Source organism: Leuciscus leuciscus, assembly GCF_965113295.1.
Source record: "Leuciscus leuciscus genome assembly, chromosome: 1".
Lineage (NCBI taxonomy): Eukaryota > Metazoa > Chordata > Actinopteri > Cypriniformes > Leuciscidae > Leuciscus > Leuciscus leuciscus.
In genome coordinates, this window is record NC_138725.1 from 45,688,729 (window position 1) to 45,714,311 (window position 25,583).

Consider the following 25,583-nt stretch of genomic DNA (forward strand, 5'->3'; position numbering starts at 1 on the left):
GGCATTCCTCCAGTGCTGGCTTTGATTGTCAGTTAACTTCTCAAACTCCACCCATTGCTCTTCTCTAATACCCACACCATTCAGAAACATCTAAGGCTGCTTATTCTGAGCCTTACGCTCTTTTCTTACCCATTTTGTCAGCTTTATTCCCCCTCACTGTCGCGATTTATAAACCTCTGTGTTCTTTCCCACCACAGCACAGGGACAAGGGAAAGTTAACAAGGTATAACCCACATTAGTGCACCACGTTGCCTCTGAATACCCCAGAATACCTCAAGAATGAACAACTGCAGGAAAAGCTGCTCTACACCAAAACAGCATTGTGCTAAAGGGCCGGAGAGTTGAGCTCTCCAGTTAAAGTGAACATGACTCATTTCTTTTAAAGGAGGTTCGGTCTGTTGTGTCCGTTGAAGATGACATGTCAAAACTGAAACCTTGAGGAGGAAAGCCGTTGGGTTTATTACTCATAACAGTTGGTTGTTGATATTAGCCCCTTTCACACATTCAGTCTTTACTTGCAAATTACTGGTACGAGATCATGTGTGAACAGAATCTTTTCCAAAATCTTGACTAATTGGTTCCGGCAATTTACCAGTAAGGGAAGTTGTAACATCACCGGTAAATTACCGGTAATGTGCTCTGTGTGGGCGGATGAAGCCAACGACGTGGCTTTTAAAGATCACTTCCGATGACTGACATCACAGAATTTACCGATATTTTGGAGCTGATGTGGGAATATCTCTTACCTGTAAAAAGCCAGAACGCCATTGCTTGTGTGAACAGCATATTTGTGTATTTACAGGTAAAGTCATTCTGGCAATTTTATGGTAATTTACCGGGATTGCTGTGTGAAAGGGGCTAATTGATTACTGTCCTGTCATGCACCTTTGCGGTTAAACAATCCAGTGGCTGATTGGCTCAACTGAAGATGTTAGAGTGAATAAACTTGTTTATCAGTTAATAGCAACATCCTGTCCTGCCCTGCCCTGAGAGAAATCTTTGCGTTTAACTGATTTGCATTCTGCTTTGCATCAGAGAATCACCAAAAGATCACTTTCCCCTGAGTAGTTCACACACTCATCCCAGCTTTGGGGGAGCACAATTATCATTCCATTAGATGAAGCTTAGTACCTCATATGATTTTAGTAAGATATTTCAATTACACTTTATGTGTCCGTGTTACATGTGTGATAATAATTAACTACATATACTTACTATAGGGTTAGGGTTAGTTCAATTCCATTTTCATTGAATATTTAGATTTATTTTGTTTCTGAAGCTATTTTTAATAGTTTTAGTTTAGTTAACATTAACATCACAAAAAGCTCTTTTATAATAATTTCCCTATAATGTTCCCTTCCTGTTCAACATAACTTTTAAGACTGTAATGGTCTGTGCTGGGGAATACCTTCTTGCACCTTCTGTTTTACTTACTTTTTGGTGTAGTTAACTGCTTTTTCAAGCTCCTTGATTGTTGTTGAACTACTCATTTTAAAAGTAAAAGTTCAAATAATGCAACTTCCTCAATAACCAATGTAAAATATGACAGAAGGAAATGTACTTCATGTGTGTGTGTGTGTGTGTGTGTGTGTGTGTGTGTGTGTGTGTGTGTGTGTGTGTGTGTGTGTGTGTGTGTGTGTGTGTGTGTGTGTGTGTGTGTGTGTGTGTGTGTGTAGGATACAGTCCCACCCAATCTTTATTTCAATTGGAAATAGTCAAATGTTAATTTATGCAGAGTAAGCCTATGCTAGACACTGATGAAAGAAAGGGCCCAAAGAAAGATCACATTTTCCAGAATGAGCCATTGGAAAGATCTGCTTGTAGGAAGTAGAGAATGAGATCACACATAACATTTAGCCTTGCTATTGGCAGAACATCGTCTCCTGGTGTTTTATTTCAAATGTATGCTGGTTTCTAAAATGTGGAACAAAACTTTTAAATGAGTTGACTGTTTGTTGTCATCCAGGTGAGAGTTCATCTTGGAAGCTTTACCAAGGAATTCAACAACAAAAATTACAGACAAATGAACTGCTGAATGAATGAATGTTCAACACGTGGGACACCCAGGAGACATCTCTCACCATGCTTGATAACCCTCCATGAGAATCCCTGAAACAGACATTTTTGCTCTGTGAGGTAAAGGCTCTATCGCCGAGGATATCTGATAGCTGGATTAGGAGATTGTCCCTCAGTTCCTTTGAGCACATGTTCATAGGGATTATAGATCCAGCCAGTAGCTGGGAGGCCTGGAGATCTGCTGTAGTGTGCAGGCGCTTGCTCGCTGTAATTATATCCTCTCAAAAGAGTTGACTGAAGAGAATTACCGGTAGGAGATCATGTGTGAACAGGACCTTTTAAAATCTACCAGCAATTCAGTTCTGGCAATTTACCGGTATGAGAAGTTGAAACAGAGTAAATTACCGGTATGATGCTGTGTGTGAACAAAGAATGAAGATTAGAGGTATGAGCACATACGAGGTCCGAACACGTTTTGGGTCAATCATAAAAGTTCAGCTGCTTTTTAATAGTTTTTTTTAATGTAAATATGCGCTAGATGGAGATCTTTGACAGCTTTTTCAGCATTGCGCTATTGACCCTGCTTTCTTTTCTAATCATCATCAGCGCTACGGCTCTGCAGTTAGATATGCGCGTCTCACGTTTTTAAGAGCAAAAATGCGTTCAGTGTGATCATGCCATACAGCTGTCAGATGTAAATAACATGTTGTCAGATTGACCAGATTGTAAAACTAAAGTGCTTCTCCTTTCCTCTGCGTTTAAAGATCATTTCCAATAACTACAGAATTTACCAGTATTTTTGTGCTGATGTGTGAATGATCTGTTAGCTGTAAAAAGCCAGAACATATTTGTGTATTTACTGATAAATCATTCTGGTAATTTTACGGTAATTTAGTTCTGGGATTACGGAGTGAAAGGGGCTACTATAGTGACTAAAAGTAAACATTTAAGATTAGCATGACAGCGGTGACTAGTGTTAATGCTAAGCTTTAATGTTTACTTTCAAATTGAACATAAAAGCAACTTCATTGCTTTTATCTGGTACCTCACTTGAACAAACCTCTAACCCTAAAGTATTGAACTGTGTAACTCCGCAATCTACATAAACTATGACAGTGCTCAAAACACCTTAATAACCACATAACAACATGCTAAAAATGCTCAGAATGTTTTAGTAACCATAAAAGATGATATAAAGATGATAACGCTAGTGAAAGTAGCATCTTCATGAGAGGAGTTATTTCTGTAGAATTGGCAGGAAGCCTGTCTGATCACTATCTAACAGAAGCTTTCACTATGAGTTTGCAAGCCCTTTTACTTCACTGAACACAGTTTTGTTACCTTTTTTAATCGAATATGGCACTCAAAAACGTGCATGTCTCTTTGAGGCCTCTGTTGAAGTAATAAACGAACAGTTGGAGAGCTTTTGCCTTTTGTTCTACTTTTCTTTTCTGTTGCATAAGTTTTGTGATGTTGGACTGTACACATTTGGCGCAACATCATTTTTTTCACCACCTTTTTTAATCGGACATAGAATATGCCACTGGATTTGTGTAAAAAAACAAACATTTCTACTTAGAGACAGATAATATAAAGTTCGATATGAATGTAGCTTGAACAAAAACGGGGAAAAAATACAGACCGTTTATTGCTATGATCAGTTTCGAGAGTGCAAAAGGTTTGAGAATGTAAAGATATGAGGAGCTGCAGGGCCCTCTGACTCATAATAAAAACATTGCCATCTTCTTTTCAAGAAACCATGCAACGGTCGCTTTGCTCAAGCAACCATTTATTTGTCTGGCGAACCACTATGTGGGATTGTGGCCTGATGTTTTTGCATTCGGTAAAGCTCTAGTGTTTTTGTTTTTGAGGTGGAACTGGCATTGCGAGATACATCAAGGTCAAGTGTCAAAGGGAGCGATCGGTTGTGTTTTAATCCAAGAGTTTTTTAGTTATTAGTTTTTTTTACTTTTTTAGTCATTTTCCAGTCTCTTGCGGACCCAGACATTGTGTGGTCTGACTGTATTTCACGCATCAGTGCAGAAGCAGTCAAAACAGACCTCGAGGTCTTAATTACAAATGAGAATTTGGCACGAGGATGAGAACGGAAATGGATTCTATTTCTAAAGCTCGGTTCTCTGTAATGTTTGTCATACCAACTAGCTAAGTGGTTAGCAGAACTCATTAATAAGCCCTTCAGGTTGATGAATGGCATGAATGTTTGGGTGTAGCTTACACATTGATAACCCTCACTATAATTTTGAGGTCATAAGCAAGTAGTTTTGGTTACGGTACAGGCAGCTTTGTTTATATGTCACGCTGAAGACGTAATGTTTTGGGTGTTTTGTGTACAGTCGGGTTAGAGGCACCTGGTTTCTTTTAACTGATAACTACCTCAGTAGTGTTTAGGCAGTTATCTTTCCTTTAGGCAGATCACCTTTCTCTGGCTGTCTGCCCTGCAAAGAATGCTTTGCATAATTCAATCTCGCTATCCACCTTGAGTGTGAATTCAGCCTGAATAAAAAAGCTTCTTGGAATGCAGACTTGAAGACCAGGACCCATAATCATAGGTTTGGTTTATTACAGTATAGTGAGAGCGAACACATGCTCAAATGTGTCTGATGCTTCGGCTCTTGCAGACATGTTTTCTGACATCTGCAGCCACATATGACATATGGACTGTGTGAAGTCTTTAAAGAGGGTTTTGGGAGGAAGAAATATGATTCAGACTCATTGAAGTAAGTCTTTTCGGTGCAGTGGTTAATTTTGGGGTGATCCGTGTCTCAGACTTACCCTAAAGAATGCAGAAATCCCCTCTCTGCCCTCAGACTCATGGGAAAACAGGCAGTCGTGGCTTAAGAATATAAACTCTCACACCATTCAAATAGGCACAGATGTGACTTAATAAAAACATGATTATGTTTGTTATAGGATCTTTGTGATCTGACTGGAATGTAAAAAATTGTGGTTTCAAAAGTATATTAAATAGTGTCATCGGGGTGTGGAATTAATGTTTGTGGTTGAGTTCTCAAAATATGACCTCAGCCTGTTATTAATGTTTGAAGGAATAAAAGGATTTGTATCTACTTGCAATAACATTTACAACATCTCTGTTGTTGACCTACCATTTATGTGGAGGAATTCCTTCATCCGAAGGAAAATAAGTCTTCAAAATGTATTAATTTATCCAATGAAAGAAATTCAGTTTCTTTAGGCTTTTTCAAGGCTGCTGCACATATTACTGATTCTGTAAATTATAATCTTTCTCTGTTGACATTTTCAATGAGACCAGACTCAAAATCTAACTTTATTTCATGCAGATATGTGTCCATGTTGTGTCCAACAGTATATGCTTTCTAATATTTGTTGCAGTTGTTGTTGTTGTTGTTACTGTAAAAAGTGATTGGTTAACTTAGCCTAAAAAAGGTGAGGAAACCTGTTGCCTTAAATTTATTAAGTAATAAACTTCATGCGTAATTGAAAAAATTAAGTTATGTGGATTTGTCAAGTTCACATAACTTTTTTTTTTTCAATTACGCATGACGTTTATTTACTTAATAATTTTAAGGCAACAGGTTTCCCAACTGATTGCTTTTTACAGTAAGATAAAATTCTGACAGCTTATGTAATTCAATCGTTTTACCAGTATAGCAGACTACTTGCATAAAATGCATATAAATAGCAGTTGTCACTCTATATCTGAAAAAGAAAGATACAATTTTATGATCCCAGCTCTATAGTTTTAATTGTGGGTGCCAAATACAATGATGATCGAGAGATGTATAAATGGCATACCTCAAATGTGTCATATTTGATACATTTTAACATGATTTTTCTATAAATTGATGAATAGATTATCAAGTAACCTAAATGCTTCGGCACAGTAAATGATAATCTTGAAATATAACAATGTAAAAAGTTATTCTTATGTTTACTTTATAAAAATCATTAAAGATTTTACAACTAAATGATACATGTGCCATGACTTGAAGGTGGACATTTTAAGAATTATACTAAAAGGCCTTTTACTTGCTCACTTACCAGCAAGAAAAAGTTGTAATATTATAACAACTATATTAAACATCTAATATTTATATATTAGAATATTTTAATGGTCACAGCTTGCTAAATTAAAGTGGTGACACATCTCAACTCGTTCTCCCCTATATATTCAAGGCCTCAGATGGCGTTACTTATATAGTGTGTTGAAAGAACCGGTAGTGAGGAAATGGTCTTTCCCATGGCATTTGTTGTAGAATAATAAATTATGTGTGAGTGAGACTAAACTTTCAAGTGTGTTTCATTAATTCAGCAAGCAACACACAACGGGTCAGTGCCAGCACTCGAAACCCACGAGAGGCCAAGTTTGTTTTGTTTGCATGCTTCAGTAACAGTTCACAACAGTTTTGACAGAGTAAGACACACTGGCCTCTGAACTTCTGCGGTCTGGCAATGATTTTACTTCCAGTGATTGATGCAAGTCGTCTGTGTTGCGCTAAGTTTGTCCTTTTCACTGTTTGTCTTATATGTTGTTGAAAGTGATAGATCACCAAAAAAAAGTGAAAATTATGTCATTTTGTACTCGTTACCAGTATGATTTTCTTTCATTTGAGGAACTGGAAGGAAAAGTTTTTGAAAATGACAATGCTGCTTTCTTCCATACAGTGAAAGTAGATTGTCAGCACCTGGTCACCATTCATTGTGGATGAAAAAAGTGGTCCCTATGAATCATATGTTAGATCTGAGTGAAAAACAAACAAAAATTTAAGTGTTTAACTACTGAATCTGTTGTCACCATTCAACTGGATTGAATAAAAAAATATGTTCTTAATTTTTCCTTTTGTTTTTTTTTTAACAGAGAAAGTTGTGCAGGTTTGGAACAACATGAGGGTAAGTAAATGATGGCAGAATTTACATTTTTGGGCCAATCTTCCTTTAAATCTGAAATATATATGTAGTGTGTCAGAATGAAAACAAACAACAGTGCAGCAAAGTTTCTTAGCAAATATGCTGCTTTATTCAAAAGCTGAATGGGGAATTACCAAGGTAGCCCAAGGTAAAAATATCAGGATTGTGATCCCTGAGAGGACAACATTTGAACAAAGAATCCAGATACTGGACTATAAATTACAGCCATTAGCAAATTTCAGAGCATTTAAAAAAGAGAGAGACATTTTAAAGGACTCATCAGAACTAGGCCTGATCCATAGGTGTCCAAAATGCATAGAATATCTAAACAATTATGTACAAATACAATTGTTTTAAAATGGCACAGTACATAAATACTGCTATTACATAATATATACAGACTCACCCAATATGGGTCATTCCCACAGAGAAACCGAAACTCTGTTAGGATCACTGTTGTTGCTCATGTAAAGCTCACACTTAACATGTTTTGTATAGTCGGCATAGTGATGTCCAACTGCCAGCCGTGAAGGAATGGGAAAAACGATGGCTCTAGGCCAGACCGCTTTGTGCAAGAGGAATCATAGAACTCGGATCCGTGCTATAAACACGTCTTAAACTTTAGCTGCCATCTGTTTTAACAATGTACATTGTGTTGACAGTGGCCCTGGTGCCAATTCAAAAGAGTTAGCGATTGCTAAGCGATACTTTACTTGAGCAACCAACAGTCCATTCAAACCAAGCTGTGCAACTCCCACTTCAGTACATCTTTGAGCGAAAGCTAAAAATATATATATAATAAATCATGCCAGAAATCTCATATCTATCTGCCAAGATTGTGTAAATGCATTGGCATTAAATAATGTAAAGATCTAAAAATTTGGGCCACTTGGTGCATTTTCACACAGCTTTAAGTTATAACAGTTCAACCACCATAAAATGCCCAGATGATTTAGGGAGAAAAGTGCTTAATCCTCATACGCCACAGATTAAAATAACCTGACAGCATATTTGGAAAATTTGCCTATTGCCAGCACAAAATATCATAAAAAAAAACTAATAGCAATAATAATTATAATAACACTGACATCAAAGAAATAAATTTGCAAATAAAAGACCTTCATTTCATTCAATTTGTCCGGAGTCCTTCAGAACTAAATAATAAAGCACCCATGTTACTTATCTGCTCCGACTATTTTAAAGATTTCAATCGTTAAATCAAACCTGAGGGAAAGAACATCCTGAATGGTATTTGGAGAGAATAAAATATAAAGTATGCTCTAATTTGCTAATTAAAATTTAAAACTAAGCACATAAAGCTGGCAAAAGGCTTGGGTATACTAGAAAGTTACATTCTATGAGAATTGCAAATGGGATACAAGCAACAATAACGACATAAAGCACAGTTGATTGCCTGCAAAGCTTGGCGCTGAAAGCGTCCTTCTGAAAGCCGGGCCCTCCGTCATGTCTGAGTTGGACAGGAAGATCAGGCACCAGGCAGGAAGGAACAGTTTAAAGGCGGGCCGCACAGCAGCCCAGTATAACCACGGAATGCCGTGCGCCACTGCAGAGTAAATGCAGAGGCCACACGGCTCAATAACACACTGGTCCCTCATGCCTTTCAGATACCGAGGCAGTGAGGGACGAGGATACAACAGAGGAGTCGGTCGCCTCAATAGGCAACCTGAGGAGGGCACCACGGAGTGTCTGGGTACAGCAGACAGTGCACTGACTTAAACCTGAGAGATTTAAAAAAGAGGTTATATTAGTACATGCATGCAGACTTAAAAGAAACATCCAAATATGATCTAGAATGTTAAGAAAATTGTCTTACCTGGATGGATCCTCCTCAACAGAGAAAGCCCCTTTCATGTTGATGATATTCCTCTTGTTCTCAAACATTCCATAACTCAATGTAATCTAAATGAAATCGAATGAAATTTAAGGGCGTTAATACAACTATACTGTATTTTATTACAGAACCAATATGTTCCTGTATCAAGCTTTCATAAAGCGCATTACCTGTTTGTGTACTTCTGATTTGGACACCTGTTGCAGGTTCTCCAAGTGTGAGTGGAACAAGCTGCTTCGAGTCAAAGGAACCCCAAGAACTGACTCGATGATGTATCCAATGGTACAGTCATCAGGAAGACGGATCTTCTCAGCAGTGTTCATGAAATGGCCACCACTGTCATAAAAAAGTCAACAAAAAGTCTATTAATATCTTAAAACATTGTGTTCTTAGATGCTGCATTACGATAGTTGAAAAGTTTTTGCACCTTGCCCAAGGGCTCATCTTCAAAGCTAGCCCACGGCTGATACAGAAGCCTGCACCTCCCGTGGCAAACCAGAAATTGACGGGTCTCTGCAATGGAGAAACAAAAACATCAGCTTCTGTTCTTAACACTCCTCCTCATCTTTACAACCAATGTATATAAAAATGTAGGATATTTTGGAAAACCTACCATCTTGTTGTCCCCAAGTCTTTCTGTGGCTTCAATTGGCCTGTCCAAGCTGGGTTTGCCAATGTACATATCCTGAGTGTGAGGGTAGTTGGACAGCAACTTCACCAATGTCTTCACATTCACATAGTTATCATCATCCACATGACAGAACCACCTAAACCAGACAGAGATATCATTAGAACATCCAAAATGGTTTGCTTTGACGCTAAAACAGGTACTCACAATGTAACAAAAATCATACAATGCTTACTTTTTTCTGGACTCAATGAACTTGTCGTACTCAACTGCCATCTTGCAGGACAGAGCCTGGCGGCTGTGGGCAGCAGAGCAGTTGGTGTTGATTGCATGACTTCCTGTTTGGACAAGAAGATGGATACTTTGTCAGTGTTCATGTAATACTCCACTTATGTCTATCACTTGAGAAATGGCCATTATCTGATAGGTCAGGTGACTTTGCACGCGCCCTATTACCATCTCCCCCCTAACAGCCCAGCCCCCATAAGCTAAGCACAGGATTTTTAAGAGGATTAGAAGACTGAGTCCAAACTATGCGCATATCAAAGAGGGAATGTCTGCTTATTTCTAGCCTTGTGACTTCTGCTTGAGGAAGCTGCACTCACCAATTTTCTTCTTTAGTTCCTCATCTTCGCCGTCCGTGAAGATGTACGTCTGCAAAAACAAAGACAAAGCCCGGTTAGCTCTTTCAATGCAGTCACACAAGTTCGTCAATTAATCACTGCACCAGAGCAAAGACGAAACAGGAATTGGCGTGTTCCAAACTGGAATCATGTGCTTTCGAGAGCTATTTATCCCAAGCGGACTGATTAGGAACCATTGTCTGAGTTTTACGCCATGGAAAACTCAGCAAGTTAAACAAGCCAAACTCTACCCCCAAAAATAAAGGCCCCTTGTTCTTGTTGTCAGTCTCTCCATGGCAACTGCTCTGCGCCCCAAAGCATCCCAGGCCCAGAACAAAGCGGGGAGCAGACCACCCCAATTACCCCCACCACCCCCAACACTCCACCCCCATTCCATTGCCCCTCACCGCCTCCCAAGTCTTTCCATTCTTCATCCCTCTATCCACTTCAGACATGTTAAAAATGTCCCAAAAAAGAATGGCCAAGTCATTTGGAAGAAAAGAAAGGAGCGCCATGTCCTATTCTCCCAAACATACTCGGATTGATGAATATACATTCTCCCCAGTGTGCATTCACTGACGTCTGACCCCTCAGGGTTTTGTTAACGTTAAAATAGAAGGGGTGGGATCAGGATCTCATTGTGGGAGATAAGACAGAGCAGGTGCAAGGCAGCAGCCCCAGCTCAAAGGAGCCATTGAGCAGAAGACGCCACACGCCTCAGACAGACTGATGAAAAGGCGGCATGCCCCTGGTCATGCACTGTCGTTAACCTGTTTGCTTTCCACCTCAGGTGAGACAGCACCTGCCACCCGCCGCCTTATCACAGCCACGTGTCTGAACAGATCAACCTGCCCACACCCAACTGGCCTTGAACATGTACACCTACGCTACAAAACTATTCTCTTATGAGCTTCAGCTCTTTTGTGATCTTTATCTCAACAGTGGATTCATGTTTTGTTGCCTTTCAAATGCCAGCACGCACGCACACACACGTGGACTGGTTCCCCCTTTCCACAGTCGCATTTTTTTGAACGTTCAAACATTGCCAGATAATGTTTGATTGGTTTGCAGAACAAACTCTAAGCAGATGTTTAGCGCAGCACTCGGGGGCCAAGGCCCAAGGCCTCTGTTTGTTCAGGGAGGGCTGGCGGTTGGGCCGGGTAAAGGATCAGAGGCTGGCGCTGTTTGCACAGAGTTCCGCTGAAAGGACAGACTAATCACACAGGCAGCTGCCAAGGCAGGCCGGGCACTGACAGAGAGAGAAACCTCAGAGCTGATTAGTGCATTACAATGTGTGTGTGTGGCCACTCACCCCCAATCCTGCTCCCACTGTCCCTTTGCATTGAGACAATGAGGAGTGGGTAAAGCTGTCACTGGGTAAAGCCTAAATATGTTTGCCTGCATGGATTTGCATACAGCTGCAGTGGTTAACTAAAGAGAGGCCTCTCTTGGTACAAGGCTTTGTTTCTCCGTTTCCCTTTTATTGAAGATATTGTGAGCCAAAATGACCCTTTTGTGGTTTATTTCATAAATGTCAAGTCTTGTCTTCTAAATGCACTTTTCCCAGCATTCTCGGCACACAAGAAAGGATGAGGGTTTTCGTTCGGTTGTTTAGAGTTCTGATGAGCGGGCAGAGGTTGGTAGGACTTCCCACCCCCCCAAAGGCAGGTCTGGCATTGGGCAGGGAGAGCAAGGAGCCTGGCTGTCTGTCTCCTTCTAACCAGGAAGGAAGTGGAGAGATGTTACTCCCTCTATTAAACACCACACAGCCCTGCTCCCTCTACCTGTGCCAGTAAGAGACCAGAAACTTGCACAGACTCGTGCCACAATAGATCTGCACAGCTTTCACCATCTTGTGCTTAAGCCAGAGAAACTACTGCCTTAAACAGTGAGTAATTATGCAGTTAAGTATTTCAGATAGAAGTAATGAGGTTGGTCATGGTACTTCTTCTGCATCAACCAAGTGTGCATTTGATCTTAATGGCATTTGGTAGCTGTCTGTGTAACTGGACACCGGATACCACAGCCGCGGCACAGGCTGTTCTCTCATTGTTGTGAATTTCTCTCACTGGGGAAGCTGCATTGTTCCAGGGGGGAAATTTAGAGAAACAGCGGATGCCAGAGCTGCAGCATGAACAATTTAAAATGGGGCAGATCTGACTGAAAAGAATAACACTATTCAAGAGTCCTGACTCATCAAGTCAAGACAATTATAAAGCATGCTTTTAATAATCAGAAACAAGTACTCAGAAAGCAACAGAACTCTAGGGTTTCATTCTCTCAGAGAAATACTGACAAGGGTAGGGGAACTTCTAGCTGACCGTGACTAACTCTAAACAAAGATAAGACAGTTTCCCACCAAGAAGAGCCACAGGCTGCCATAAGTGTCAACAGCAGACACAGATTGGATCTACTCTCAGTGTTTACATGTAAACAGCCCAAGACAGTGAGCTGTTCATCACCTGTCAGGGCAGCATTTGAAGTAGGTAAGCAAGTTAGAAAGATCCTTCCTACACAAGATTCGAACCCCTATGAACATGTTCACAATGTCGGTCACGGAACATCTCACTTGGCATATGTGACAAAGTTCCCATGCTGTAGGTCTAACAATGCCTGGCCCATTGAAACACTTGTCTGGTGCCAGCCATTGTGGCAAGTGGCCAAACAGTACACCGGAGTCCTTGGGATAATCCCCGGCCGTTCAGATGACAATAACTGGGATTTAACATACTCAGGTGTTGCACTGATGAATGTTGAAATAATTTGAGAGCGGCCCTCCATGTGTACATGTGAGGATTCATATAGCTGGCATTAGAGCCATCTTTTGTTCTTTGAGACCAGGCCACCTGGCACTCATTCTCCTAGAACTCCCCCTTGTATTCTGGTCTGCACTGGTCTTTTATGTCTGCACTGCTCCCCACCAGCTGCTGCTATTAATCCCTGCTGTTAACTCTCTCTTATGTGGGTTAACTTCCATAGACTCTTAGTTTTCCAATCTCGCCTGAAGCCTGGAGTGGTCATATCAGTTTAGCTGGATAGTGAAAGACAAATCTGAGCTGACTGAATGAGTGCAGAAGCTAAAGTTGTCTGATCTAAATGTTCACATTCCACATGCTCTTATATTCAGAGTACCTTCACAGACATAATGATCTTTGTACTCAGACTCTGCAAGCATATAAAAGTGTTGCTATAGCTGTGTCATATTCAAATTACAATAATAAAACCCCCTCTTGTCTAAGGTGTGAGAGAAACTGATTGTAACAGAGCCCCGAGGCAAATTAAAATGACTTTTATAAAAATGTATAAGCGACTACTCTAGGTGGTGGGTAAAATCACTTTGACTGCTCTGTGCTTGCTGCTGTCGAGGTGCCGAGAGTGCTTTTGTGCTGGCTGCAAAAGAGGCCTGTTTCTCAGAGCTGTATTTTCATACTGTGAGCCACTCGGCATGCTGCTGAAAAGCCTTTCCTTGCCTATAGATGCTGTCCCTTTGTGCCACCCAGCATCTCTATAACGAAGACTCTCTTTTCCCACCGCTTGGGTAGCTTGACCCAGCCTCTGCTCCAGATCCCCGGTTCCCATGGAGAGTGGGAGACAAGGGGCTGGCAAAGCTTTTCTTTCCCCCTTCAGAAAGACGCTTTGTTAGTGCTGAGAAGGGGACAGCTCTGAAGCCGCTGCTGTGATGCATCCTTAGCCCTGGCGTATTCACGGGGACACCCCAAACAATGGAGCAGGAGGGGAGAAGGGGGGGACTTACAGCCACCCATCGCTCTGTGAGCAACACTGCAATTGCTACAGACAGCACAGAGAGACTATGAATATGATTTTTTTTTTTTTTTTTTTTATATATTTATATATGTATATGTATATGCCATGCAAATAATACTATTGAAAAACTATTTAGATAGTTTTTGCTTGTAGATACACTTTGTTAGTATTAAGACCATAGATAGGGTGATAAGATATTTTTCCACACATTTTTACTTAATCGGCTTTCTATTATTATTATTATTATTATTAGGTATGTTAATAAATGGCATCATCCAAAGGGTCTCTGAAGTGGAACACCATTATACTACTGTATGTTTAACATGAAACAGCAATGTTCACAGGTAAAGTAATTGAATTAGGTAATGTAAGCTACAAAAAGGAAAATAAACTTGCAACAATTATAATGGGGGGGAAAAAAATCATAAAAATATTCGTGTTACATTTTATATATATAAATCTCAAATTAGTACTATTTAAATTAATTATATTTACATATAATGTATAAAGATACATACAAGCGTGACTTGATATTAAACACTCTTAGCCATCACGAAAATAGAATCCCATTTATTTCCGGCTGGTGAAATATGTAGCCTACCTAACCAAAACTGTCAACAAGTTATGGAAACATTTTGTAACAGTGTAAACTGACATACCTGCTGTATATTTCTGGAGATCCAAGTGTCCAGCAGTAGATCCAGTCTGGACCGGTGAAACTTCTTAGTGGTCTTTACTGCGATGAAGATGTCATCCGCGCTGATGTCCTCTGCAGGCGGCGCGTCTGTCGCCGCTCTGGACGCCTCGGTGGGCTTATCCGCTTCCCTCCTGCTGCGGGTCAGCTTAGAAAAATAGGCAGAGAATCCTTTCTTTCCATTCTGCTCAGGCTGAGCTCCATCATCAACATCTGATTCCCCCAGACTCTGCAGTGAGCGCAACCCGATGTCACTCTCGTTCTGCATCTCATCCATCTGAATCCGCTGATGCTGCGACAAAAATAACAGTAGCGCGAGACAGGTGACTGTCGCTCCCGCGAGGGAGAGCGCAACTTTACTACCGTACGTTTTCAGCATGTTTATTAAACTCTAAGAGAAGGACGCTCTCTTTGTGATATACACAGCATTAATCTAAACTTCGCTCCAATAGCCTCCTCTAAAAAACAAGCGTGTGATACAGCTGCAGCATACTAGCGCTGAGAGAGTCTCCTCATTGTAACTCGGAGGGGTTTTTATAAACTGCCCCTTAGCATTGGTCACGCCCAGTAGGCGGGGCGTTGATGGCTATTGTGCTGTGGGAACCGCAGAGAGACTGTCAATGGGAGGACGCGTTAAAGGACAGCAGGCGAGGGACAAAGAGGGGGAGGGTGAAGAGGACAAACAGGCCTAAACATTTTCAAAGTGCATGCTCTTTTAAAACAAACTATGTATGTGCTAGAATCACAGTATGTTTCATTATCAGGAGCAGGGCAGAAAATAATTGTACAAATATGTAAATATAGATTTTATTCATTGCAACATGGGTTACATCCTGTAAGCATATACTGTTTGCATAATACATAAGTGGGGTCTTATTTTCTCCGAAATTAATTTATTTTATTTTTTCCATCAATTCTATAAATCAATTTGTTTATTTATTTTTGCATGAAGTAAATGGAAATGTAAATGATTGAGTTTTCTGTAAAGTTTATTGCTAACTTAAATTTAAAACCACAGCCTACAGTAAAGAGTTCACTGCACTCTTTACATTTGCAAACCTCTTACATTTACAGTAACGAGAACATGACTGTCACAAAGCAAAATTGTCCCACAAACAGACATCAGTTTGTTATTGCAAAATAAAAAATAAAAAACATGTCTTTGTTAGATTCACCTCTGAAGAATAAGATTGCTACTGACATGGAGCATCAACTGAAGGCATGTTGAATCACATCAAGTACCAGCCATTTCTCAATGTCAACATTTCAAATCAAGCTCACAATGATAGTGTGCTCCAGTCTATCCACAGCAGCTGACCTTGTGAGGCCTTCAAACAACCGCATGATCCTTATGCTTGCTTTAAAATGGCGCCTCTTCTGCGATGAAGAGCCTGTAGAGCTGGGAGCACGACCCTGACCATGACTTCCAGCTGACAGCTTGGCAACTGCTGGTGACAGACTTAAATGCTTTAGATCCTAGCCATCTCAACAGCTTGCTTGCAAAACAAGCAGCCGACACCACATTTTAGGCCTCACTCTCAAGTCAGGCTGAATAACTAACTTGGTTTTTGATAAAAGATATATTAACACTCAAGAAATGGTCATTTGGAGCATATAATTAAGAATAATAAAAAAAAGTTTTGCTCATTCAGAAATTCTACAGGTCCAAGACAAAGCGTGAAAGTTTCCAGTGCTGCTAACAGACTGACAGCATCTTTTGTTAATCTTTTGAAGCAGCCAACAAAAAAAAATGTGTTAAAACAAGTATAAGAAACCAGGCAGAGGGTTCAACCTCCCCCGGCCTCTGTTCTGTTTTAGGATCAGCACCCTTTTTTTTACTCTGGTATGGAGGAACACGTTGACAGGCTCCTTGTCAGACTCCTCAGACAATCTGTGCAATGAAAAGCAGGACTAAACCACACAATGCGAAAGTTCCGCTTGTTTCCCAGATTCATGCCAGTCACCCCCTTCCCCCCCTCCTCTGGTGGATAACAAAAAAGGGAAGAAAAAAGTTTCTTTTCTTCCATCCTCCCTTTCATTCTCAAAAAAAAAGGCTCCCCCATCTGCCCTCCATACCACATCCTGGATCTTTCCCCGTTTGAAGACATTACCGCCGAATTCCAATTAAATGAAATCTCCCATCAAGCGCAACCCGCTTCCCCACAAGAATGCCCAGTGATCCTGCTACAACCCCATTCCTGTAACAACCCTGCAACCCCTTCCCACTATCCCACCATGGCATCTGGAGCTGAATGATGGAGAATTTCAGATGAATGGATATAATTACCACTATGCTATTTATAGTCACTTAAATTTGTGTAGCACAAAAGAGAGGTGTATCAATGCGTGTGGCAAGCATCCTTGCTAAATGAGACTGGATGCTTCCTGTCTGAATATACCCTTTTCCCGCCTGCCAAAACACAAACTCTTAAGGCTTGGCGCAACTGTTTGATTTGGGATTTGAATGTTTGCGTAGGGTAAACAAAGCAATTTCAGCATGTTAGCTGTATTTGAGGACAGAGTTGTCTTATCTGGCCATTCAGTTTAAATAGTTCCCTTGATGCAAACTGACTCGCTTTGATCGTAATACCCACAAGTACAAACATAGATACTCTGGGTAATGAGAGCGGTCTGTTCGGAGTGGTAAAATGGCATCATGTTGATAAAAGGCACATCCTTCCTTCATCCGTTCCATTTTTTTATTTTTTTATCTCTGTCTTTTCTTTTCCCTCTAACCATTGGGCAAATTCTTTGAAGATGGAGGTTAAATTCACAACAGCTGTATGTGAGGATGACGGCTACAAGGCGTCCCACTGTATCCTTGTAAAGTGGATATATACAAGGATGCAGTGGGATGGTTAGTGGTTGTCTGTCAGTCTACAGTCTCCTGTTTATCATTCTGATCCACATAATAGAACATTTATCTGTTTTTGGAGGTAATTTCTTCCTTTTGGCCAGTTACAAAGCAGAACTTTCAAATATTGAACATACAGTCATCTCTTTCCCCAACTAAAGGGGAAAATGGCTCTTTGAGATGGTGGTCATGGCCATTTGAAATATTTAATGGGGATCTGTGAAATGTTCGATTGAATAATACAAGCACCAATTCCTGCCAAGTGTGAGACTGTCCTTGGAGCTTCAGTGTCTCACTGTCTTGTTTCTTTCCTTCTTTTTTCCAGGTTTATTTCTCCAAAGCTCTTGGATGAAACGGGATTCTAGACAGTGATGGCCCTGGATATAATTCTTGTAAGGACACAGTGATACAATGAAACTATATTCATCCCATCTGGGTAAAATCTATTTCAGTTGATGGAAAAAAGTATCTATGTACTCTAGCCAGATGAGGGGAAAACATTCTCTATTTATTTGTCTTTTTTGGGGCTATAAATCCCGTGGAGCATATCCTCTACGGTTGCATCCAGAGCAGGGAAACATAATGCAGCTTCTGAGGGGCCGCGGAGTCCCCTGGCTCTCACTTCTGGTGTGACCTGTAATCCTATCAATGCTAGCACAGCCATGCTGGGAGAATAAACAGAGCTATTGGCTTCTGCCACGGCCCTTTTTATACATCATGTCCTTCTCTCTCACGGCGCATTTATTTCAGCCTTGGAATAAATATTCCTGAATGAGAAAATGCACTGGGGTGACTTGGGTTTGCACCTCTGCTTTTCTGCAACTTTAACAAATAAACATTGTCTGTTTTCCCAGGGCTCATCCAAGCATTTGATTCACCCGTCATTCTCGCCAGATCCTACGATCCTTTAGAGGAGACTTAATTTTGTTATTCTGAGAATTGCAGATTGTTGGACTGTCATTTATTGCAGATGTTGGACGCCAGGGTCTGTGTCACAGTGCCAGCTGCTGTTGCTGTAACTTGTGCTTTGTTTCCACCATGTCAAATGGATTATGGGAAATTTAGCAATGGATTAAATGGCCTTTCTGTAGCAGTGGGGGGTCAGATTGCACCCCTGGCTAGTCCGGGCTTGTCCTCAACCACAAATGCTCAATGTACGTAATGTGGCAAAATTACATAACACACGTAGTGCTCCCAAAACTCTTCTAAGTGATATTAAATATTTCACTGACACGAATGACCATTCATAATTACAATCATAAGGAAAACTTTAATTAACTGCTCATTCGTCTCAATAATTTTCTGTGTAACCATTTGGAACCGCAATTAAACACTTTTTTTTTTTTTTTTTTTTTTGAGAAGCATATGTGGGATTTACATACAAGAAGCAGAAGCAAATCATCTCCCCAACCTTTTGAAAGTAACATTCTGTGGCTGACTACAGTTTGGGGAAGAAGTGGGAGGTGTAATGATGGGAAAGGAGCCGCTTGGCTCTCTTTGTATAGTGCTGGAACAGTGAAGTTGGGACAAGGACGCTGCTGTTTGTGGGAGAATCAGGCTCTGGATCACTCAGCCTCTTTGAAAGAGTTCTCTTCAACCTATACCCTTCCCTTTTGTAGCCTGCCACTACCTTGCTGAGCGAGACAATGAACCAACCATTGAAAACTGAGACATGTTTCTGTGCTGCCCGAAGCCCATTAAGCTCTAAAGCACTACTGTAGGTCTCTCTCATCAGGCCTCTATTCTCATTCTAATAGCTCGCTGCATGCCAATAGGCCTGTCACTAGAAGCACCCATCACATTCCAGCCACAAATTCGAGTGGGTTTTTGTAAGTTGGGTTTCCCCACCTTTGGGTTCTGAGAATGCTGCCAGTTTTTATGATGTAACCCCATGTCCTTTTGTAATTGGGTTCATTGATCTCATTCCAGCTATGACTTTTCCAAACGGATCTATGCAATGATGCTGTTGTCAGAGTGACCACATTTTTAACTTTATCTTATATGTTTTGATTTCCCCCTTAAATACTTGGTGTTCTATACAGTTGTATTGTAGCAAGTAGCTTTAAATGGCCTGGGGTATCAGGCACTGAGATGTTGAACAGTTTCCTTTGTTTTCATTGAAAACAATGGGATATTGCAGCTGTGGGGTTTGGGTGGGGTGACCGCTGTTGAGGTGAATTACCTTTTCTCCAGCCTATTTTGGTTATTCGAATGCTAAATGGCATTTGGGAATGCTGAGATGGCTCCTCTGGGAGAATATCAGAGATCTCATTATGTGGATCTCCTGGTGCTTTCAATGGTAATTAATGGAGAGATAAGCCACTGTTGATATTCAAATGTAAACCTGGATGAATGTGCCCAGGATAGCCATGGTGTATTTGTGTTGTTTTGTTAGTCTCATGTGTTTACATGCATTTTAAATTATTGGATTTCAGACAGACTGAAACAGTAATTCTTTTTTTTTTTTTTATGTCACATAAACATTTTAAACTTGAAATACAATACATGACCGGATTTTAAAACACTAAGTATCATACATTTGTTGGATTTGCAAATGGTTACAGATAAAAACTCAGCGTCATAAACTAAATGACTGAGGATCAAACCATTCCAGACTTTCAAGTATTTCTGAACACAAGAAACTCACAGAAACTGTTGCTAGGAAACTGAAAACAATATCTGTTCTAAAATCTTTTCAAAATATCATCAGGATAGATTCATAGTCTCAAACTAAAAAATCGAAGTCTGTGCCCATCATACATTATTTGACTTTCTGTGAAACCTATCAACTCCGACTGGCCAAAATCAGACATTCCAAACTACGTTGGCTCCTTCTGACTACAAATCGGTGCAAAAGTCTAGTGTAATTCCAGCATTTAGTGTGACTAAAGTCATATCAGGCTATTTTTTGCAGATCAGAATAACAGACCTAGATTTACACAAAAATACAAAAGCTGCCACTGGGCCAGTACCCTTTAAAAAGCTTCTAATATGTACCATTTGGGTACTAATATGTACACTTTTGGTCTCAATATGTACCTTTGAGGTACTATGCACTCTTTAGGTCCAGCCCCAATGACCGCTTTTGTACCTTTTTTTCTGAGAGTGTACGATTTTAGCTCTGCTTAATTCATTCAGCAGGTATTGGTCTACAATTGGCCTCTGCGTTATGCGCTTGCTCAGAAAGACAGAGATGATGTGCAATGTGTATTTAATCCTTCTTATATTTGGTTACGCAATGCGTCATGTATACCTGGAAAGACAGATGAAGACTGTAGTTTGACTAAAACACTGCTGTAGTGCTATTATGAGTGTTGAACATGATGTCAATCAACAGTTGGGTGTGAAAGCTCAGCACAGGGTTTAGGATGTGAAGATGTCGCACTAAACTGGTGTGTGGCACGGACGTGTGTAAGTTAAACACCATAAAACGTCATTTCAGGCTGATGATGAAGGCCACACAAGTCATACCTGCAAGCGTGAAAGTCATTGTCCAAAGTGTCAAAAGCCTCAGCGCCGGTAAGTGGGCGACAGCTTCAAACACAAAACCCCTGTAGACTCTCATTAACTGCAACAAGCTCCAAAATGAATTCTTGATCTGTTTGTTTTCATGTCTATCTGTCGCTGTAACAAGAACAACATGTTGCCCAATCAGGCTATAGTTTCTAAATGTGCACATCCCAAGAGGAAAACACAGTGCCTTTTAGTTGTCAGTGGTCCTGTTTTATTGCTTGGTTCATAAAAGCAGTATGACATCTAGCAGCCCAGAATAATCTATTGTGCTAATTGGTGTCTGTACTGTCTTGTTATCTGGACCCACTCGTTTGCATAACTGTTGACCCCCCTCCCCCACCTTTCTTCTCTCCTGTCCTACTTCCACCCCTCCCCCACTTCCACTCTCTTCCCATAACTTCACCTTTGACCCCGTCCTGTTATCCTGAGAACCTGCTAATGAGTGACTGCCTTACAGCCCCGTGAGACAGAGAATATCCACTGTATATTAACTGGGGCTTTAGTTTATGAGAGGACATGGGGGTGGATCTGGAACAGCAGTGAGAACAGCGTCCCTCCCGGGGCCGTACCAATTAACATAGTCGAGACCGAAAGTGCTGTCCTGCTTGATTTTGCTTGTTTATTGTGTTCTTTTTGGTCCATGTCTTCTCGTTTTTTTTTCTTGCATCAGCTATGTTGAGTTTCGGATGGGCTTTGTGATGTGAAGTATCTGTGTAGTCACAGGGGACACAATCTGCCAATGCGGGACAAGGGGAAGAATTAAGCCATTGGGAAGCGATACTGTAGGCAAACGTAAGAGAGAGAGAGAAAGCGTCTGTGGAGGGGTAGGATGACAGAGTGCTGCTGTGTGAGAATCTCACGGGGAACTCTCACAAAGTGCTGAGCAGGAGAGAGCGAGTGTGCTGGGAAAACGCTGAGACTTTTTTTGTGTGTGTGATGCTAATCGCAGTTCACACACTGAGGGAGAAGCGTGAGACATGGGAAAAATAGCACTGACTGATAGGACTGGCTGATGAGCTCACTTGTCCTAATTATTATTGTTTTTTGGGGTTTTTTTTGTCTCATCGGACTTAGCGAAGCAGTGGGTGTTTTCAAGGTTAGATCAAATATGGTTTGCCAGCTTCAGTAGTAATCCCCAATTAAACAGCGCACTGTAAAAAATAATATTACAGACATCAGATGAATTAGTGAATGACTCACCAGTCTGATTTGCAGTCTTGGGGTAATGCATTATGTAATCATCTTACTTTTTTTCCAAGTAAAGAGTGAAGTAACTGGTTACCTGTTAAATTAACAACGTAACATCCAAGTGACTTTAAGAAATGATAATAATGCACACTGCTTTTCTTTTAACCTCTCATTTATCCATGCTGGAAGAAATTCACAGAAATTTTGGCATCTGTAATAAAAAAAATAAAAAAATAATACCTTTATTCAGCTAGGGCACATTAAAATGGATCAAAAGTGGCAGACAGACATCACAACTGTGTCCAACATTGATAATAATAATAATAAGAAATGTTTCTTGAGCAGCAAATCTGCATATTAGAATGATTTCTGAAGGATCATGTGACTCTGAAGACCAGCTTTGCCATCACAGGAATAAATTACATTTTAATATATATACAAATAGAAAACAGTTATTTGAAATTGTAATAATATTTCACAATATTACAGTTTTTACTGTAGTTTTAATCAAATAAATGCAGCCTTGATGAGCATAAGAGATTTACAAAATGTTACCAACTCCAAAATTTTGAATGGTAGAGTAAATACTGTTATTAAATAAAAATAAAACTTTAGTGGAATTTAGTTGTACTTATTGGTTGTAGCAGACCAAATAACAGGAGCTCATTGCCAATTGATGTTTGGAATGTGTTGATGATCGGTTTGCTTACGACATACCACCACACCAAGTCTCTCTTTTTTATCCATTTAAAGGATCCAGAACATTAAAATACTGTCTATGGGGAACATTTACCTCAAGGTTAGTCTCACAGATCAGTTTCACAGATGGCTACCATTTTACTTTTGGAAAAAGCTGTGAATTGATGCAAAAAGTTTGTACTGGAACTGGAACTACTGGAAGTCACCAGTATTTTTGCTGTTCAATATTTTTCTCAGAAATGAGACTCATTCACTGTCCCAACCTCTCTGATGTTTGTATTTTTGGTTAAGAGCAACTGGAGCACATTTGAAATATCTGCTATTGTTATATGATATAAATGATTGTTAAATGATTGTTAGTTTAGCAAATTTGATAAGACAGACCCACAGCACTGATAAAAATTAAGCCGTTCTTCATATTAATGTTTTAAATATTATTACAAAGCCAGCTGAGAGGAAATATTATGTACATTAGATCCAAAATCCTTTTTCATGGTCATGTTTTGTTTTTATTCAAGATCTCACATTTATTGTGAGGTCTGTCTGTTTCCCATGCTTTGGTCTGGGTCTCAGTCTTGTGTTAGTGTTCTCTGCAGGTAAGAAGTATTAGAGCCGGTCTCAGGCGCCTCAATGTCACCATTATGACCTGCCTGAGTCCCTCAGAGCTCATAAAGGTCCCGGGCCTCGCACTAGCCCGATACCTGATCTGCTTCCCAGTGAACCCGGCTTTACGACCCCCTGACTTCCCTTCCCTCAAGGGCTCAGGACACGCAGTGGCCCCATGGAGTCAATCTGTCTCTGGTACAGTAACCGCTGGCTTTTGAAGCCCAGTTTGACTAATTTTCCCCATCAAGAGAGGCCCAAAACATGTGAGTGCCATGCCTGGGCCCTCAACCCTGCTGCTGCTCCTGTACACACAGGAAGAGAAACCATGACAGATGGGACGGCCATTCAAGGTCAGCAATCTAGCCAATCTGTAATAATACACTTCTTGTATAATCCATTTTAGATTTCACAGTTTTGGCTGCTTTTATTTCCCACTACGCAGTCGGCGTCTCAGGTTTCAGTCCCTTGTGGTGTCTTTTAAACAGATTTTCAGTGTTTGATTTATTGAAGTTTGACGGTTATGGGTTCAATTCACTGAAGAAAAGGATATAGAAAAAAGCATCAATGAAACAAGACACATAGTTCTAACAGTCTCTGTGAGATAATCTTCTAGTCTGTGTCTTGTAAAGCAGTCTTCGAATAACGTTAAGGTTGTCAGCACTAAGAAAACCCTTCGCATGGCCCGTGTTAGGATGTAGAGTAAGGTGTCTTTTATGTGGTGGTCCATGGGGGCCAGAGGAATTACGTCCTTTCAATGTGAAGCAGATGTGACTGTGAAGTTGTTAAATTACTTTACAGCGATGTGAGACATATGCTGGATACACAACACAAAACACAGAGCCCGGCCACGATAATCACCAAAGACAAACTGCCTTAACATGGGTTCTTATGGTTTCACTCGTCTGCCTTACGTCACAGGAAATCATATTTTGGGGCTTTAATATGCTTTGTGAGATTGAAGGTTTTAACCATCATCAATCTTTCAGTCATCAACCAACATAAATCTGATTATAATTCAGTTCCGGTTTATTTCATTTTCTTGCTCCAGATTCATTCAAAGCTACACAAAATCGTTTTTCTCTCATGAATCCAAAATTATTACTTAATTATTATTATTATTTTTGAAAAACAAAAGTGTGTTTTGTTTGTTTTGAATGTTTTTCTCAACTCATTTGAAAGAGAAATTCAGTCGAACCGAACTATTCAGGCACTGCAAATATATAGACAGTCACAGTGCCATTCAAAACTTTAAAGACAGTAAGATTTTTTTAAGTTTTTTTCAAAGAAGTCTCTTTTGCTCACCAAGCCTGCATTTATTTGATAAAAAAATACAGTAAAAACAGTGATTGTGAAATAATTTATTATTACAAGTTAAAATAACTGTTTTCTATTTGAATATACTTTAAAATGTAATTTATCCTGTGATGGTAAAGCTGAATTTTCAGCATCATTAGTCCATCTTAAGTGTCACATGAGCCAATTTAATGCTCAATAAACATTTTTCTATTATTATCAGTGTTGAAAACAGTTGTGTCAATAGTATATTTTCTGAATTAATTAATCAGAGCAGTAGCAGTAGCTCTGTGACTACGACAAGTCAAGTCGGGTGCATGGGTAGGGTCAGAAACGCCACACGATACCGAGACCACCACCTGTTAGACACAGATTTAGTCTGTCTGCTATCAGCTGCCCCCCTCTCAATACACACACAAACACAGACCCCCATCCCCTCCTGCTCTCTCTAGACGTGCTGCACTGGTCAGCTGACTGAATCTTATGCTCTATTTGGCTCTCTATAAGACTGGCTCATTCCCAGGGTCAGTAATAAACATGCCAGCCCATGTATCCACCTACCGGGTCACAGACCTGCTCTTTTCTAGTGGGTGGACACCAGCGTCCGTCCCAGCATTGAATCGGCTCAATACGACCCGACAGCTTCAGTGAGGGCCTTGAAAAGGCTTTTAGAGGCAGAGCAGGCACGACCCGACCCCTTACTTAAACAGGACCTTTCTTGTTTAGGTTTTGTCCACTTAACATTATCGTGCCCCATCTCTCCAGGACATTATCAGATGAAAAACTACTCAGGCTCTTACTGAATGTTCTCACTCTTTCCTTAGAAAACATTACAGGAATATTCCAGGTTCTGTACAGTTAAGCTCAATCAACCGCATTTGTGCTATAATGTGGTTTTAAAATGAATTTCCATGTCCTTCCTTCTCTTAAATTTTTTTTTAAGG

At 40.3% G+C, this 25,583-nt stretch overlaps 1 protein-coding gene and 1 long non-coding RNA gene across 2 annotated transcripts; one reads left to right on the forward strand and one right to left on the reverse strand.

Annotated features, from left to right (window-relative positions):
• The first annotated feature begins 5,611 nt into the window (after nucleotides 1-5,611).
• Nucleotides 5,612-24,643, forward strand: LOC309496137. Its single transcript, XR_014204962.1, has 3 exons — nucleotides 5,612-6,786; nucleotides 6,881-6,906; nucleotides 17,666-24,643. It is a non-coding gene; the product is annotated as an uncharacterized lncRNA (long non-coding RNA).
• Nucleotides 7,011-15,004, reverse strand: lfng (LFNG O-fucosylpeptide 3-beta-N-acetylglucosaminyltransferase). Its single transcript, XM_082166147.1, has 8 exons — nucleotides 14,452-15,004; nucleotides 10,010-10,058; nucleotides 9,640-9,742; nucleotides 9,390-9,543; nucleotides 9,204-9,289; nucleotides 8,947-9,112; nucleotides 8,759-8,844; nucleotides 7,011-8,663 (listed from the first exon to the last, which is right to left on the reverse strand). The coding sequence occupies exons 1-8, from the start codon at nucleotides 14,863-14,865 to the stop codon at nucleotides 8,597-8,599; spliced, it is 1,125 nt and encodes a 374-aa protein (XP_082022273.1). The 5' UTR covers nucleotides 14,866-15,004; the 3' UTR covers nucleotides 7,011-8,596.
• Nucleotides 24,644-25,583: the final 940 nt, after the last annotated feature.

Bases quoted from the DNA above. Each gene is read 5' to 3' on its own strand.
- lfng (XM_082166147.1), bottom strand. From the start codon at position 14,865: ATGCTGAAAACGTACGGTAGTAAAGTTGCGCTCTCCCTCGCGGGAGCG. The intron at 10,059-14,451 runs GTATGTCAGTTT...TTGTTTTTGCAG, and splicing joins TCTCCAGAAATATACAGCAG to ACGTACATCTTCACGGACGG. The intron at 8,664-8,758 runs GTAAGACAATTT...TAAATCTCTCAG, and splicing joins GTTGAGGAGGATCCATCCAG to GTTTAAGTCAGTGCACTGTC.